The following is a 16102-nucleotide window of genomic DNA, read 5'->3' on the forward strand; positions in this document are numbered from 1 at the left end:
CAAATATCAAAATAGCGTATTGTGGTCTTCTGAGTTACAGATGCTGGCATCCTTATTTTACTTTACTTATTATTTATTGCATCAGATATATTGTCTAATGAAAGCCAGCGCCAATGTTTCATTGCTCCACATTATTATTGTCGTTTTTATAAAATGGGCAAAGTAAACATTCATGAAACCCACGCCAACACAGGGAGAACATGCAAACTCCACACAACAACACTAGTTTCTTACACATCACATCCAAAGCCTCTGTAGTGTTTTGATGTGATTATGACTGTGAAATAACTCCAATCATTTAGCGTGGTGATATGGAGCGATAATGCGCTCAAAACCTGCCGGAACTACTTGAGCTATGCGTTTACATGAGGGGTCACCAAACTTGTTCCTGGAGGGCCGGTGTCCTGCAGATTTAAGCTCCAACCCTAACTAAACACACCTGAACAAGCTAATCAAGCTCTTACTAAGTATACTTGAAACACCCAGGCTGGTGTGTTGAGGCAAGTTGGAGCTAAACCCTGCAGGGCACCGGACCTCCAGGAACGAGATTGGTGACCCCTGATCTAAACTATCACTTTAAAGAGAGTTCATTCAAAAATATGAAAATTCGGCCATCATTTACTTTCTCTTTACTTGTTACAAACCTTTATGAGTTTATTCTTCTGCTAAACGCTAAAGAAGATGAAAACCTGTAACCATTGACTTCCATTAAATGAAATCAAATATGAAAGTAAATGGTTACAGGTTTCTTCAAAGGATCCTCTTTAATGTTCATTACATAAAAAAGAAACTCAATAGGGCTCTATTTTGATGGTCCATGCGCAGGGCGCAAACGCTTTCAGGGCGTGTCAGAACACATTTTTGCTAATTTATGGCGCCAAGGCGCATGGGCTAAAAGGGTTGAGTTTATTTTCTTAATGAGTTATAGGTGTGTTTTGAGAATAAACCAATCAGAGTCTCATCTCCCATTCCCTTTAAGAGTCAGCTGCGTCGCGCCAAGAGCGCATTCGCTATTTACAGGACGCAAAGTAAGTCTAAGTGGAAATACTGAGCATTTCACTAGCAAACAGTTAACAGTGTTTTAACAGAAAACTGTTAAACAGAGCATCTACTGCGTGAGAATGAGAGATAATGGATCACTTTCACTTTCGCTCTTAGATAGAGAAACCTTTAAGCACAGACATCAATTAGTCTATAAATAATTAATTTTGTTTGTTAAGCGCAAATATTCATTTCAAAACTATTTCTAAATTCAGTTCTAATTTCCAGCAAACGAATAAATGAATAATAATAACAAAATGAGCTCAAAAACCTGAGTTATATCCTAAAACACATGCTGTGCCCCATATGGTCTAAAACCTGACAGGTGGGCAAATCTAAGCTTGTTTTTAATAAAACAAATATAAATATGGATATAATAAATAATACTGCTAATAATAATAACATTATACAAAAGCAAATTGTTATGAATGAACTGAAAAAGCCTCCCGAGATGAAGAAGACATAAAAGCAGTGATTTTTCATACTTATGTAGGCTAGAAAATAATATGTTTTGTAATATTTTAATCTTTTATATTTATATTCTATATCTATTCTTATTATATCCTATATATATCCTTAATGTTTACATTTTTTTCATATGTAAAGATATTTGCCTATTGCTCTCTTGTGTGTATTAAGCAGTGTGTAAGCGAGGCACAACTCTGCGCTGGAGTTTAGACCGGGTTTGTTTTGGTCTAATGAAAAATCTATTATAGTTTCTCAAAATAGCAACGCGCCAGCGGTCCGCCTCAGAACGCCTCCTTTTTAGACCAGAACACCTATGGGCGCACAAATGAGCGCTAATGCATTTGCTATTTAAACAGCGTAGCGCAACGCCTCAAAACCACTCTTGCGCCAAGCTGAAACTACATAAAGACTACTGCGCCACGCCTTGCGCCACACTGCGCCGGGTGTATGATAGGGCCCAGAAATGTTTGAAACAAATAAATGATGACAGAATCTTAATTTCCTGGTGAACTGGCCCTTTAAGAGAGATGAAGTCATAAATCAAACATACCTTTGATATTTCCCTGCGGTCTCATAGAAATGCTGGATGAGTCTGTGTGTGGAGTCAGTGTGTGTCTGGCATGCTGAGTGTCCCCGCAGCGAAGATGAAGCTGTAATAATCAGCTTATCTACTCCACGTTTCTGTGATCTCCACAGCTGGAGGAGTGTGTGTGTGTGTGTGTGTCTCCATTAGACTCAGCCGTTTAGTTGCGTAACGCCTTATGTAAAAGCAGAGCTCAAGACGCCAAAGACACTCCATACTCTACTATTTTTGTATTACTATGCATTTTTCCAGATCCAAGTGGACAACACTATACACTACATGACAAAAGTCTTGCCGTCTATCCAAGACTTAGAAACAGCAAATAATAACTTGACTTCTAGTTGATCATTTGGTATCAGAAGTGTCTTCTATGAAAGGCAAAGGCCTCTAGATTTTGCTTATTTGAGCACAATAAAATCTGATCATGTCTTGATTTTGACTGATTTGATGAGGACAGTAAAGTCTGACTCTGCTTAGACTAAAGTCTCATCACTAAACAGAAATAATGTCCAGTATAGAAGATAAAGTCCTGCTGCAGTGGAGACAGAATGAATATTGTGTCTGACTCCATCATGAGCTTGGAGGACTGCATCCACACATCTCTGACATGACTCAAATCACTGATTAATAAAGTCATCTGGAACGGCAGAGAAAGCGTTCAGCAGGACTCCCAGAGTTCATCAAGACTCTTTGTGTTCATCTTCAACGCCTCCATCTTACTCCAGACATGCTCAATAATGTTCATGTCTGATGACTGGGCTGGCCAATCCTGGAGCAGCTTGATCTTCTTTGCTTTCAGGAGGTTTGCTGTGGAGGCTGAAGTATGAGAAGGAGCGCTATCCTGCTGGAGAATTGTCCCTCTCCTGTGGTTTGTAATGTAATGGGCAGCACAAATGTCTTGACACCTCAGGCTGTTGATGTTGATCATCCACTCTGCAGATCTCTCCATACTGAATGTAACCCCAAACCATGATTATTCCTTCACCAAACTTGACTGATGATGCTGGTTCCAGTAGGTCTTCTGCAGTATTTGTGATGATCTGGATGCAGATTAACAGATGATTCATTCTTTCTGCCGGTTTTCATATGATCAACTAGAAGTCAAGTTATTGTTGCTCTTACAACTAGGATCAACAACAAGACCTTTGACAGGTAGTGTAATTCTGAAGGTAGTGTTTCCTAAAGATCAGATGTCTAAATATCAGAGCAGGTAAGAACACGTCTGTCCTTCTGAAGAACAGCCCTCACTATAAAAAACACATTCTTAAAGGCCACCTATTACGTAAAAACACTTTAATAAGGGCTTTAAACAAAGTTATGTGGCTAAATGTGAAAACAATTGAGCAGAGATAATGACAAAGCAGATTTTCCTGTTTCTTAGATTAGAGGAATGGCAGAGGATCCCAAAATCCAGGTGCCTGTTGCATGTCCAGAAAGCTGATGATAAATGTTTCTGAAGATGAACTGATCTGAGAGCAGCTATACCAGGGGTGTCAAACTCAATTCCTGGAGGGTCGAAGCCCAGCACAGTTTAGTTCCAACCCTGCTCCAACACACTTACCTGTAGGTTTCAAACAAGCCTGTAGGACTCAATTAGTTTGATAAGGTGTGTTTAATTAGCGTTGGAACTAAACTGTGCAAAGCTGCGGCCCTTTTGGAACTGAGTTTGACACCTGTAAGCTATACTATGGGTGTTCTGCTAGATCTGACACAGCAAACACACATGAAAACGCACTGACAGCAGCACAGAGTGTGTGTGCTTGAGTGTGACGCAGGAGAGATCAGATGTCAGCTCTCCTCACTGTAAACAGACACTACACAAACACACGACAGATCACATCTCATATAAAACACAGAGCGGGACTGCTTTCGTATTATGAGATGGATCACCGTAATGAACCGATCATTATTTATTCATTATTTACTATTTTTAAAAATAACAAAAGCAGAGAGATTAGAGAGAAAGAAAGAACATAAAAAATGAAATACTAAACTATTCAATTTATTTAAAACTATTTAAATTATTTAAAAAGCAATCATATTTTTACTATATACACACACACACACACACACATATATATATATATATATATACACAAGGGCGACGTGGTGGCGCAGTGGATAGATAGTACTGTAGATAGTCACCTCACAGCATGAAGGCCACTGGTTCAAGTCTCGGTTGGGTCAGTTGGCATTTCTGAGTGGAGTTTGCATGTTCTCCCCGCGTTCGCGTGGGTTTCCTCTGGGTGCTCCGGTTTCCCTCACAAGTCCAAAGACATGCAGTTCAGGTAAATTGGGTGAGCTAAAAAATTGTCTGTAGTGTATGAGTGTGAATAAGTGTGTATGGATGTTTCCCAGTGTTGGGTTGCAGCTGGAAGGGCATTCGCTGCGTAAAACATGTGCTGGAAAAGTTTGGGGTTCATTCCGCTGTGGCTACCCCAGATTAATAAAGGGACTAAGCTGGGGAAAAAAATTATATATATATATATATATATATATATATATATATATATATATATATATATATATATATATATATATATATATATATATATTCATTTATTTTATTTTCGTCATTAATCTGGGGTCGCCACATCGAAATGAACCGCCAACTTATCCAGCACAAGTTTATATATATATATAATTTACCTTATAATAAATATATTCACACTACCAGTCAAAGTTTGGGGTCAGTTTTTTTCATGTTTGTTTTATAGAAAGTTATTCTGTTCATCATTGTTCATTTATTAAATGTAAAAAATAAATTGTTAAATATTTATACAAATTTTAAAGAATTGCTTTCTTATTGTATGTAGTTTAACTAAAAAAAAAAATCATTCCAGTAATGATTGCTTTAATTACTATTACCATGAAAAAAATAAATAAATAATTAAATAAATAAATAAATATTTAGGATCATGTGATCATGAAAAACTGGAGTAATGAAGCTAAAAATTCATCTGTAAAATCACTGGAATAAATTATTAAATTATAAACTACTCTTGAAAAGTTATTTTGTAGTGCAATAACATTTCCCAATTTTACTTTTTGTACTGTATTTTTTATGAGATAAGCAGGAGAAGCTTATTTTAAAACATTTAAAAATCCTACTGACACCAAACTTGACCAGTAGTGTGTGTATGTATGTATGTATGTATGTATGTATGTATGTATGTATGTTATGACTCTAGTTTAGTGTTAATTTCATGTTTCTAGGCATCTTGATTAACAAATCAAACAGACTGAAATTAAGTAAATATTAAGTAAACTTGTTTTATAGTTTAAAATGTTTTTAGTTTAAACCAGAGTAACATATTAAAGTAAGTTTGTAATTAAAAAGAACATTTGTCATGACAGTGTGTATACATACAGCATATAATTTATGCTATTTATGTTATTATTGATTAATGTTTTATTAAAAAAGTATTTATTATTGCATAAATACTTGCAAATTAATACAAGGTTAGTTTATATATATATATATATATATATATATATATATATATATATATATATATATATATATATATATATAATTATCCCTCCTGTTTATATTGTTCCCAATTTCTGTTTAACAGAGAGCAGATTTTTTTAAACACATTTCTAATCGTAATAGTTTTAGTAACTCATCTCTAATAACTAATTTATTTTACCTTTGCCATGATGACAGTAAATAATATTAGACTAGATATTCTTCAAGACACTTCTATACATCTTAAAGTGACATTTAAAGGCTTAACTAGATCAATTAGCTTAACTAGGCAGGTTAGGGTAATTAGGCAAGTTATTGTATAATTATGGTTTGTTTTGTAGACTATCCAAAAAATATATATCTTAAAGGGGCCAAAAATATTGTCCCTAAAATGGTGTTTAAAAATTAAAAACTGTTTTTATTCCAGCCGAAATAAAACAAATAAGACTTTCTCCAGAAGAAAAAAACATTATCAGACGTTCTGTGAAAATTTCCTTTCCCTGTTAAACATCATTTGGGAAATATATATATATTCATAGGGGGGCTAATAATTCTGACTTCAAATGTGTGTGTATGTATGTATATATATATATATATATATATATATATATATATATATATATATATATATATATATATATATATATAAATAAATGCTTGACATTTCAAGTATAACACAATTGTCATATAACTCGTATATAAACCAGTTAAAATGTTTAAAAAAGTTTTAAAAGCTGATGCACAACAGTTACAACAATTTGAACTTTAAAAAAAATACATATTTAAATATTAATAAACAATATTAATTCGAATTCAATAAAGAGTTTGAAATGTATTCAGAAACACTTCCTATGACAAATTAGCAAAACAAATTGAACTCGTATGAATTAGCCACTAAACTGGCAAAATGTAAAATACTTACGTTTCCTTGTGAGATCAGGCTGTTATACCACACTTTTACTGTATGACTACATTATATAAACTCTCCATAAATTAAGTTTTACTTTTTTTTTTTTTTTTACCACATTTATTTCTGCTTTTGAATTGCATTACGGGATCTTGATTTTTCCTCCAACAACATTTGATGTTAAAAAGTGGTAAACAGTAGACATGTGTAATAGTTTGCAGGGCTATATTGTCTGTGTTGGTGTTGTATGTTACGCTACAAACACCTTGTAATAAACTGCAGCACATCTTCTGTTATTTTACACACTTCTGTATCTGTATATTACACATTATATTATCTTAAACTACTGAAATGTCACTAAAAGTCACTTTGTTAAACTGTAGTTGAATTTTCAACATCAGAAGTGGACAGGGCAGAGATCAACATCCTGTAATTCACAACCATAAATGAACAGAAAACACTCGTGCATCACTAAATACAGAAACTGTTTATTAACTGATCATTTTTACAGGTCATTTTACTTTCAGCAAAACACTTGAAACATTCGAGACACTGCTGCTATCTGAATGAATGAAACAGAAATAACCAGGAGCTTCATGAAGCCTCATTATTATGTGAATATTAAGCTGTAAACCTGCTGCCGTGTTAATAATATAGTAAGGCAGGAGTTCAGCGGCGGATGTGGCCAACAGAAACGCTGAGTATGACTAAAAAACAGAAATATCAGTCTACAGGACCTGAAAGAGACCCCCTGTGTGCTCATTCTCTACAGGATACAGTACAGCTGTCAACACAAGACTAACACACCATCTGAAGGATATTCACACAACACAACACACTCAAACCATCTGTGCTAGACATTATATTCATATTTCTATGCAATGAATCTTGGAGCAAATCATAATCTTTACTTTAATAAACCCAACTACTTTTACAAAAAAAATTCTAAACAGGGTAATAGGGGTGAAAAGGTTTTCTTTTATATATATATTCATTCATTGATTCATTTTCCTTCCTTCGCATTGGTCCCTATTTCAGAGGTCGCCACAGTGGAATGAACCGCCAACTATTCCAGCATATGTTTTACACAGTGGACGCCCTTCCAGCCGCAACCCAGTACTGGGAAACACCCATACAAACTCACATTCACACACACTATGGCTAATTTAGTTTATATGTATGAATAAATGGATGGATGGATGGATGGACGTATGGATGTATGGATGTATGGATGGATGAATGGATGGATGTATGGACGTATTGATGAATGGATCGATGGACATATGGATGTATTTATGAATGGATGGATGGATGGATGGATGATGGAGGAACGTGTGGATGTATGGACGAATGGATGGATGGATGGATGGATGGATGGATGGATGGACATATGGATGAATGGATGGATAGATGGACAGACGTAGGGATGGATTGATGGATGTATGGATGTTTGGATGGATGGATGTATGGATAGATAAATGTTTGGATGGATGAATGGATGGGTGGATGGATGATGGAAGAATGGGTGGATGGATGGATGGATGTATGGACGAATGGATGGATGGATGGACATATGGATGAATGGATGGATAGATAGATGGACAGACGTAAGGATGGATTGATGGATGTATGGATGTTTGGATGTATGGATGGATAAATGGATGAATAAATGCTTGGATGGATGAATGGATGGGTGGATGGATGGATGAATGGATGTATGGACGAATGGATGGATGGACATATGTATGAATGGATGGATGGATGGACAGAAGTAAGGATGGATGGATGTATGGATGGATAGATGGATGGATGTATGGACGTATGGATGGATGGACGTATGCATGAATATATGAATGGATGGACGTATGCATGAATGGATGGATGTATGGACGAATGGATGGATGGACATATGGATGAATGGATGGATAGATGGACAGACGTAGAGATGGATAGATGTATGGATGTTTGGATGGATGGATGGGCGGATGGATGTATGGATGGATAGATGGATGAATGGATGTTTGGATGGATGAATGGATGGATGTATGGACGAATGGATGGATGGATGGACATGGATGAATGGATGGACAGACGTAGGGATGGATGGATGTATGGGTGGATGGATGTATGGATGGATAGATGGAAGAATGGATGTTTGGATGGATGGGTGGATGGATAGATCGATGAATGGGTGGAATTTGGTTGGATGGAGGGATGAATGTATGGATGAATGAATGAATGACACAATGGCAACATCGAAAACACCACATAAATACCATGGAACAATGTATATTTGTCATCCAAAACACCCCATAAATACCCCATAAAGTAAACAGTAAATTTTACCATTTGAATACCTGCACTGTCAGGTACTTCCATGATCATGAAACTCCACATAAATACTATGGTAAACAGTATATTTGTCATCCAGAAATGCAGATAAATGAATACCTGAACACTGTCATGTACTTCCACTATGACAACATAAAAAACACCACGTAAATGGCAATATCTGTCATCCAGAAATGCAGACAAATTAATAGGCTACCTGCAATGTCAGATAATTCCACAATGACAACATCAAAAAACACCACATAAATTTGAACACCTGCACTGTCAGGTACTTCCACGATAATAAAACTCAACATAAATACTATGGTAGACTTTATATGTGTCATTAAGAAATGCAGATAAATGAATACCTGCACACTGTCAGATACTTCCACAATCACAACATCAAAAACACCACATTAATACCACAGTAAACAATATATTTGTCATCCAGAAATGCAGATAAAATGAACACCTGCACTGTCAGGTACTTCCATGATCATAAAGCGCCACATAAATACCATGGTAAATTGTATATTTGTAATTAAGAAATGCAGATAAGTGAATACCTACACACTGCCAGGTACTTCCATGATCATAAAGCGCCAGATAAATACCATGGTAAATTGTATATTTGTCATCTAGAAATTTAAATAAATGAATACCTGCACATTCTCAGGTACTTCCATAATATCTACACCAAAAACACCACATAAATACCATAATAAACTGTATATTTGATATACAAATACGCAGATAAATAAACACTTTCACTGTCAGGTATTTCCATGACGGCTACACACACAAAAAATAAACTACCATGGTAAATTGTATATTTGTCATCCAGAAATGCAGATAAATAAATACCTGCACACTGTCAGGTACTTACTAAACAACTACACCAAAATCACCACGTAAATACCGTAATAAATTGTATATTTGTGATACAAATATGCAGATAAATGAAGACTTTCACTGTCGGGTATTTCCACGACGGTTACACACACAAAAAATAAAATAAAATACCATAGTAAATTGTATATTTGTCATCCAGAAATGCAGATAAATGAATAGGCTACCTGCAAGACGACTACATCAAAAAACACCTCATAAATACCAAGGTAAATTATAAATTTTACCATTTGAATACCTGCACTGTCCGGTACTTTCATGATCATGAAACTCCACATAAATACCATGGTAAATTGTATATTTGTCATCCAGAAATGCAGATAAATAAATACCTGCACACTGAATTTCCATGATGACATTAAAAACACCACAAAAACACCATGGTAAACAGTGCATTTGTCATCCAGAAATGCAGATAAATGAACACCTGCACGATCCTAAAACTCCACATAAATACCATGGTAAATGATCAATTTTACCACTTGAATACCTGCACTTTCAGGTACTTCCACAATAATAAAACTCAACAATAATACCATGGTAAATTGTATATTTGTCATCCAGAAATGCAGATAAATAAATACCTGCACACTGTCAGGTATTTCCACGATGGCATTAAAAACACTACATAAATACCATGGTAAATTGTATATTTGTCATGCAGAAATGCAGATAAATGAATAGGCTACCTGTAATGTCAGGCACCTCCAAGACGACATCAAAAAACACCTCATAAATACTAAGGTAAATGATAAATTTTACCATTAGAATACCTGCACTGTCAGGTACTTTCATGATCATAAAACACCACATAAATACCATGGTAAATTGTTTATTTGTCCTCCAGAAATGAAGATAAATAAATACCTGCACACTGTCAGGTATTTCCACGATGACATAAAAAACACTACATAAATACCATGGTAAATTGTATATTTGTCCTCCAGAAATGCAGATAATTAAATACCTGCACACTGTCAGGTATTTCCACGATGGCATTAAAAACACCACATAAATACCATGGTAAATTGTATATTTGTCATGCAGAAATGCAGATAAATTAATAGGCTACCTGCAATGTCAGGCACCTCCAAGATTACTACATCAAAAAACACCTCATAAATACTAAGGTAAATGATAAATTTTACCATAAGAATACCTGCAGTCAGGTACTCCCACAATCATAAAACACCACATAAATACCATGGTAAATTATATGTGTCATTGAGAAATGCAGATAAATAAACACCTGCACTGTCAGCTACTTCCACGACGACATCAAAAACACCATACATACTAAATAATAAACACCATGAATACCATGGTATATTTGTCATCCAGAAATGCATATAGGCTAACGTTAAATGAAGTGTGCGACCTTTCCGTGACACTGCAGCTCCACATACCGATCTCCGCAGGCTCCATCCCGCAGCCGAGCACCGCGTCCGCGTCCTCAGCCAGCGCGGAACATCCTCCGGCCGCGGCGGCCTCCATCACCGCCGGTTCCCGCGGAGCGTCGAGCGTCAAAACCGGGCGAGAAACGGAGACACGGAAAACGGCCGTCCGCTGCCGCACCGCGCTCTATGAGGAGAAGATTCACACGCGCGCGCCGCCGCTGCTACGTCAGAGGTGACGTCACCGGCCGCGCGCTCTGCGACACCAACATTTCAACAAACATTCAGAGAAATTTTAGACTTATCTTTGTGTCCAAGAAAAATTAGGTTTTAAATATAATTTGACCTCAAAAGTTGAAACTAATTATTTAGACTCAAATTATCTGTGAGATTTATAATGAATCTTTCGATTTTATTTGGTAAATATTCACAAACGCAGATGGAATAATTCTGAATCTTGTTTAGATGTTTTCAGTATAGATTTTAATTTCTTCATAGACTCACTCCTGCGTATTAACAGCAAGAAATGCCAAGAGACAATTATAGTTGTAAATGAGTTGAAGTTAATTGACTAGTAAACTTGCTGTCTGATGGTTAACAATGTCTAAAATTATGTTAAATTAAAGTGTTTTTATTTATTCTTTAATCTGTAATTTTTTTCGCTTATGTATTTTCTTTTTAGACTTTTAGTTATGTTTGTATTATTTGGATGTCTTGTTAAAATCGTATATTTGCTGTTCTTTAAAATAAAATAAAAAAAACAATATTTCTGATTTCTTTATTTGGTTTTCCTCATTCTCTTTTTATCTTTGTTCAAAAAAATTCAGGTTTTACAGTTTTACAATTTGAACTCCAAAGATGAAACCATTTGATTCAAACAAATTATATTGAATTTATGATGGATCTTTTGATTTAATTTGGTAAATATTTATTAATGTTAAGTATTTATTTGTGAATCTGTAAATGTTTTTTTAGCTTGTTTATTTTCGTTTCATATTTTAGTTGTATGTAATATTTGGATGTCTTGATAAATAGTATATTTGCTGTTGTTTATAAATAATAGTAATAATATTTCTGATACCCCTGTGTTTAATTGTTTCTCTCTCTCTCTCTTATCATTGTGTTCAAGAAAATTCAGGTTTTAGATGTAATTTGACCTCCAAAGATGAAAACAATTGATTTTGACTAAAACAAATTTCTCAATACGAATCTGTGGGATTTAAAATGAATCTTTTATAATGAAATATAATTTAGTTTAATTATGTAAATTTCATATTCATATTTATAAATATAGAAACCTTATTGAGATGATTTCATTATAGATTTTTATTTCTATTTAGACTCACTCCAGTGTATTAATAAGAAATGTCAAGAGACAATTATAAATGTAAAGGGGTTAAAATTAATTGACTAGTAAACTTGCTGTCTGTTGGGTGTTAAATAATGTCTTGCATATACGAACAGTGTCAAGGTTTCTATATTAAAGTTGTGTTTTTATTTATCCTAGAATCTGTTAAAAGATTTTAGCCTATTTATTTTCTTTTGATATTTTAGTTACGCTTGTGTTATTTGGATGTCTTGTTAAACAGTATATGCTGTTGTTTAAAATAAAAAAAATAAACAATAATACGTCTGATACCCCTGTGTTTAATAATAACAATAATCAAAAAATAAGATCCACAAGATAATCAACTTATTTTAACATCAGCCCATTAAAACCTATTTAAATCAATCACAAATCTCATAATAAAGAAAGATTGAACAATGTTAAAAGCTCGATTTTTTTTAATGAAAGCCTTTGGAAAAATCTAATCTGGATTAAAAAGATTTAAGTAAACAGCGCCACCTGTTGCATGACAATGAACTTGCAAAGCGCCGGATAACATTCCTTTATATTATATTCTGTTTAAGGGGATTTATATCAGCTTAAGTTTTTAACAACTAAAATACATATTAAAAGTAATAAACCAGGGTATGGGGTAAACAAACACACAAACAAACAAAAAATATGCACAAATAGTCACAAATATAATTTAAAAAGTAGTATTTTACACTTGATTTTTTTTTATTTCAGCTCATAAATAATGAATTAAGCTTTTTCAAATTAAGGTTTGTAATCAAAAGAACATTTGAAAACTATTAAATATCTTAAAAATATGTGTACAAACATTGACCTGTTTGGTTAATTCACTTGACATAGATAATGTCAGAGTAACCTTTGAACTCAGAATATCTCAAATACTACATCTCAAGTTGCACTTAATCAACATTGATTGGTTGAAATGAGATATCTGGCAAATGAACCACTGCTTTCATGATTAGATAAGCATGAGCTCATAAAGATATAACCTGAGGACAACTACAGCCCATAATAACTGAGGTTATTTCAGACACTGTCCTGAACTAACCCAAACCTTACTGATGACTGATGATTCACAAACTCCACACAGAAATACCGAGGCTTGAACCAGCGACCTTCTTTCTGTGAGGCGATCGTGCTACCCACTGCACCACGGTGAGGCCCAATTTATATCTATGTAAAATTAAATTGATTTAGATAATGCTTACACCGCACTAATAATGTGAGAGCATGTGATTGGCCAAAGACATAAACAAAAAGTAAAGGCGACTGATCAATATTCCAGCATACAGATATTCATTTTCCATGACTTTTCCAAAACTTTTCCAGGCCTGGAAAATACCGTCAAAATTGACAGCAGTCATTTTTCCAGGTTTTCCATGACCGTATGAACCCGGTTTCTATCACTCCAATATGACTGTGAACACACTATACTGCACAAAGTTCTGTCCAAACAGCTTACAACGATTGATTTCATCATAGGTGCCTTTAAAACGATTAGGTTCTCAGTTTCTGTGCCTGACGATTGAGTTGTCATGGTCCTAACCTTCGACCACCACCCGCTCCACAATGCACCGGCCCCTTACGGCTCCCCCTGCTGCAGGTGGTGGGCCTGCAGGAGGATGGTCCCACATTGCTCCTTCGGGCTAAGCCCCTGTCAAGTTCCCTGGGAAAAAAAACCCAGCCACCAGGCACTCACATACAAGCCCCAACCCCAGGCCTGGCTTCAGGGTGGGGCCCAGGCTGTGCCATACCAGGTAACGTCACGGTCCTTTATGTTTTTGTACCCATAAAGGGGTTTTTGAACTGCACTTAGGGTGCATCTGTAGTTCACTTCATCTGGTCCGGACCAAGGGCAATAAAGGATGCATTGTTGCATTTTCTGCCATCTTCTGGTCATTTTCACACTACACTCTGGTCCGAACCAGTTGAAAAGAACCAAAGTGCAGTCATCTGACAAAATCCACATCTCTCATTGGCCAGATGTTGTTGAAAATAGTTCCTAAACTGCTTATTGATTGGTCAGAATTCACGTGCGGGAAAATGCCAGTGAACTCCCACAAGTAAACAAACCGGCAGACATAACATGTCGCTTTTGACTATGGAGGGGCGACTGCGCTGGCTGATTGTATCCCTGCTTTAGACGAACTATACATTTCGAGAATGAAGCGCGGCTGGAAAACAGTGTTTTAATGCATCGCTCGTCACTTCAGGAGGAGGCGTGAATTAATTTAGCTAAACTGCGACATGCTCATCTTGCGGAAATATTACCAACGATCCATCAGGTAATGTTTTCCCTCTCTCTCTCTCTCTCTGTTCGTAAATCGCAGTCAACAAATATTTTCCTCCATACCCCATAATGCATAGCGCATCGGCCTACGGCAGCTGGATTAGTCCAAAAGGCGCAGTACTTTTTGCGGTTGTATCTGTTATAGTTCGGATCATATTCTCACCACAAACGAACCGCTTCAGGATTTGTTTTAGTCCGCTTTGAGTACGACTGCTGCATTCACACCTGCCCAAACAAACTGCACCAAGAGGGAAAACCAACTCTACTGCACCCTTAAGCCTGGTTTATACTTCTGCGTCAAGTGAATGGCGTAATCCACGGCGCATGTAACGTGCGTAGCTGTGCATTTATACTTCTGCGCGCTGTCTCTGTTGGTCTGCATTAACACTTCCGAAACGCTAGTGGGCAGTGAGGTGTAAATGTTCCTCTGTGTCGAGTTTCTTCGCTGCTGGTTTGCTTTTCCTGAACACTTCCTGGATGTACAAGTGGTCAAACTCGCTCATTTTGAGGCAGGAACCGGCGGACGTGCAACAACTTTAACTATGAGGTAAACACAGAACAGAACTTTCCATCCGGAGCTTCTTCACGGGACTCCACACTTGTAAACAATCGCTCTATCGGGCTCGCACCATTCACGCGGCTCTCGGTCCCGCCCAGACTGATCAGCGATACCAAGCCGACCAATCACAGAGCTTACGCTACGCGTCGTTGTGACGTGTAGTTACATTTTTTGAGAGGTGCACGCCAGCGACGCCGAAGGCCACGGCGTAGGGCTATGTGTCAACACTGTAGCATACACATGCGTTTGACGCAGAAGTATAAATCAGCCTTTAGTTTGACCTCTCTGTCACCCAAGACCTTTTTGCTTTGGGTGACCCTACCAGGGGCATTAGCCCCCGACAACATAGCTATTAGGATTACAGGTAGATTGCTGCAGAGTAGAGGTCTGCATTCCCGCGGAATAAATTTCCGAATAAATCGCGGGAGCGGTCGGTAACGGGTTTAATTTGGGACGGGAGCGGGCTGTCTAGCAATATCGCGGATATTGCTATGCGAATATGAGTGAGTGAGAGAGAGTGAGAGGGATTTCCCAGATAGCAAAATACACTCAGGCCAGTTCCGGCTAGATTCTCGCCTGCCAGAGACTTACCACTCAGCCCGGCTCCGAATCAATCGGGCCAGATGCGGCGACCGTAAGCGAGCCGACGCTGCCACATCCGCGCCGGAATCGGCCCGAGAGTAATGTGCGCTGCGCTGGACTGTATAGCTGGGGGATTTTCGGTTTAAATATAAATATAATAAATTCTTAATATAAGCGGGAGCGGTCGGGTTCGGGCTAAAACC

General features: G+C 36.7%; 1 protein-coding gene and 1 long non-coding RNA gene across 8 annotated transcripts in view; both read right to left on the reverse strand.

Annotated features, from left to right (window-relative positions):
- The window catches only part of pip5k1cb (phosphatidylinositol-4-phosphate 5-kinase, type I, gamma b), a 123005-nt gene extending 111651 nt beyond the window's left edge, over positions 1 to 11354 (reverse strand). For 4 of the 7 annotated variants that reach the window (XM_005171464.6, XM_005171463.6, XM_009298937.5 and 1 more), the window contains exon 1: positions 11121 to 11354. In XM_005171464.6, the coding sequence (XP_005171521.1) occupies positions 11121 to 11208 (88 nt within the window). In that variant the 5' untranslated portion in view covers positions 11209 to 11354. Of the gene's footprint in view, positions 1 to 2059; positions 2216 to 11120 lie in introns of those variants that run through there. The other 3 variants (XM_009298936.5, XM_073909712.1, NM_001365187.1) reach the window with 2 other exon arrangements.
- Positions 6585 to 10774, reverse strand: LOC141379210 (uncharacterized). The gene is made up of 3 exons (XR_012395318.1): positions 10582 to 10774; positions 9670 to 10298; positions 6585 to 9371 (listed from the first exon to the last, which is right to left on the reverse strand). It is a non-coding gene; the product is annotated as an uncharacterized lncRNA (long non-coding RNA).
- Positions 11355 to 16102: the final 4748 nt, after the last annotated feature.

This window comes from Danio rerio, chromosome 2 (assembly GCF_049306965.1).
Source record: "Danio rerio strain Tuebingen ecotype United States chromosome 2, GRCz12tu, whole genome shotgun sequence".
In the NCBI taxonomy this organism is placed as follows: Eukaryota; Metazoa; Chordata; class Actinopteri; order Cypriniformes; family Danionidae; genus Danio; species Danio rerio.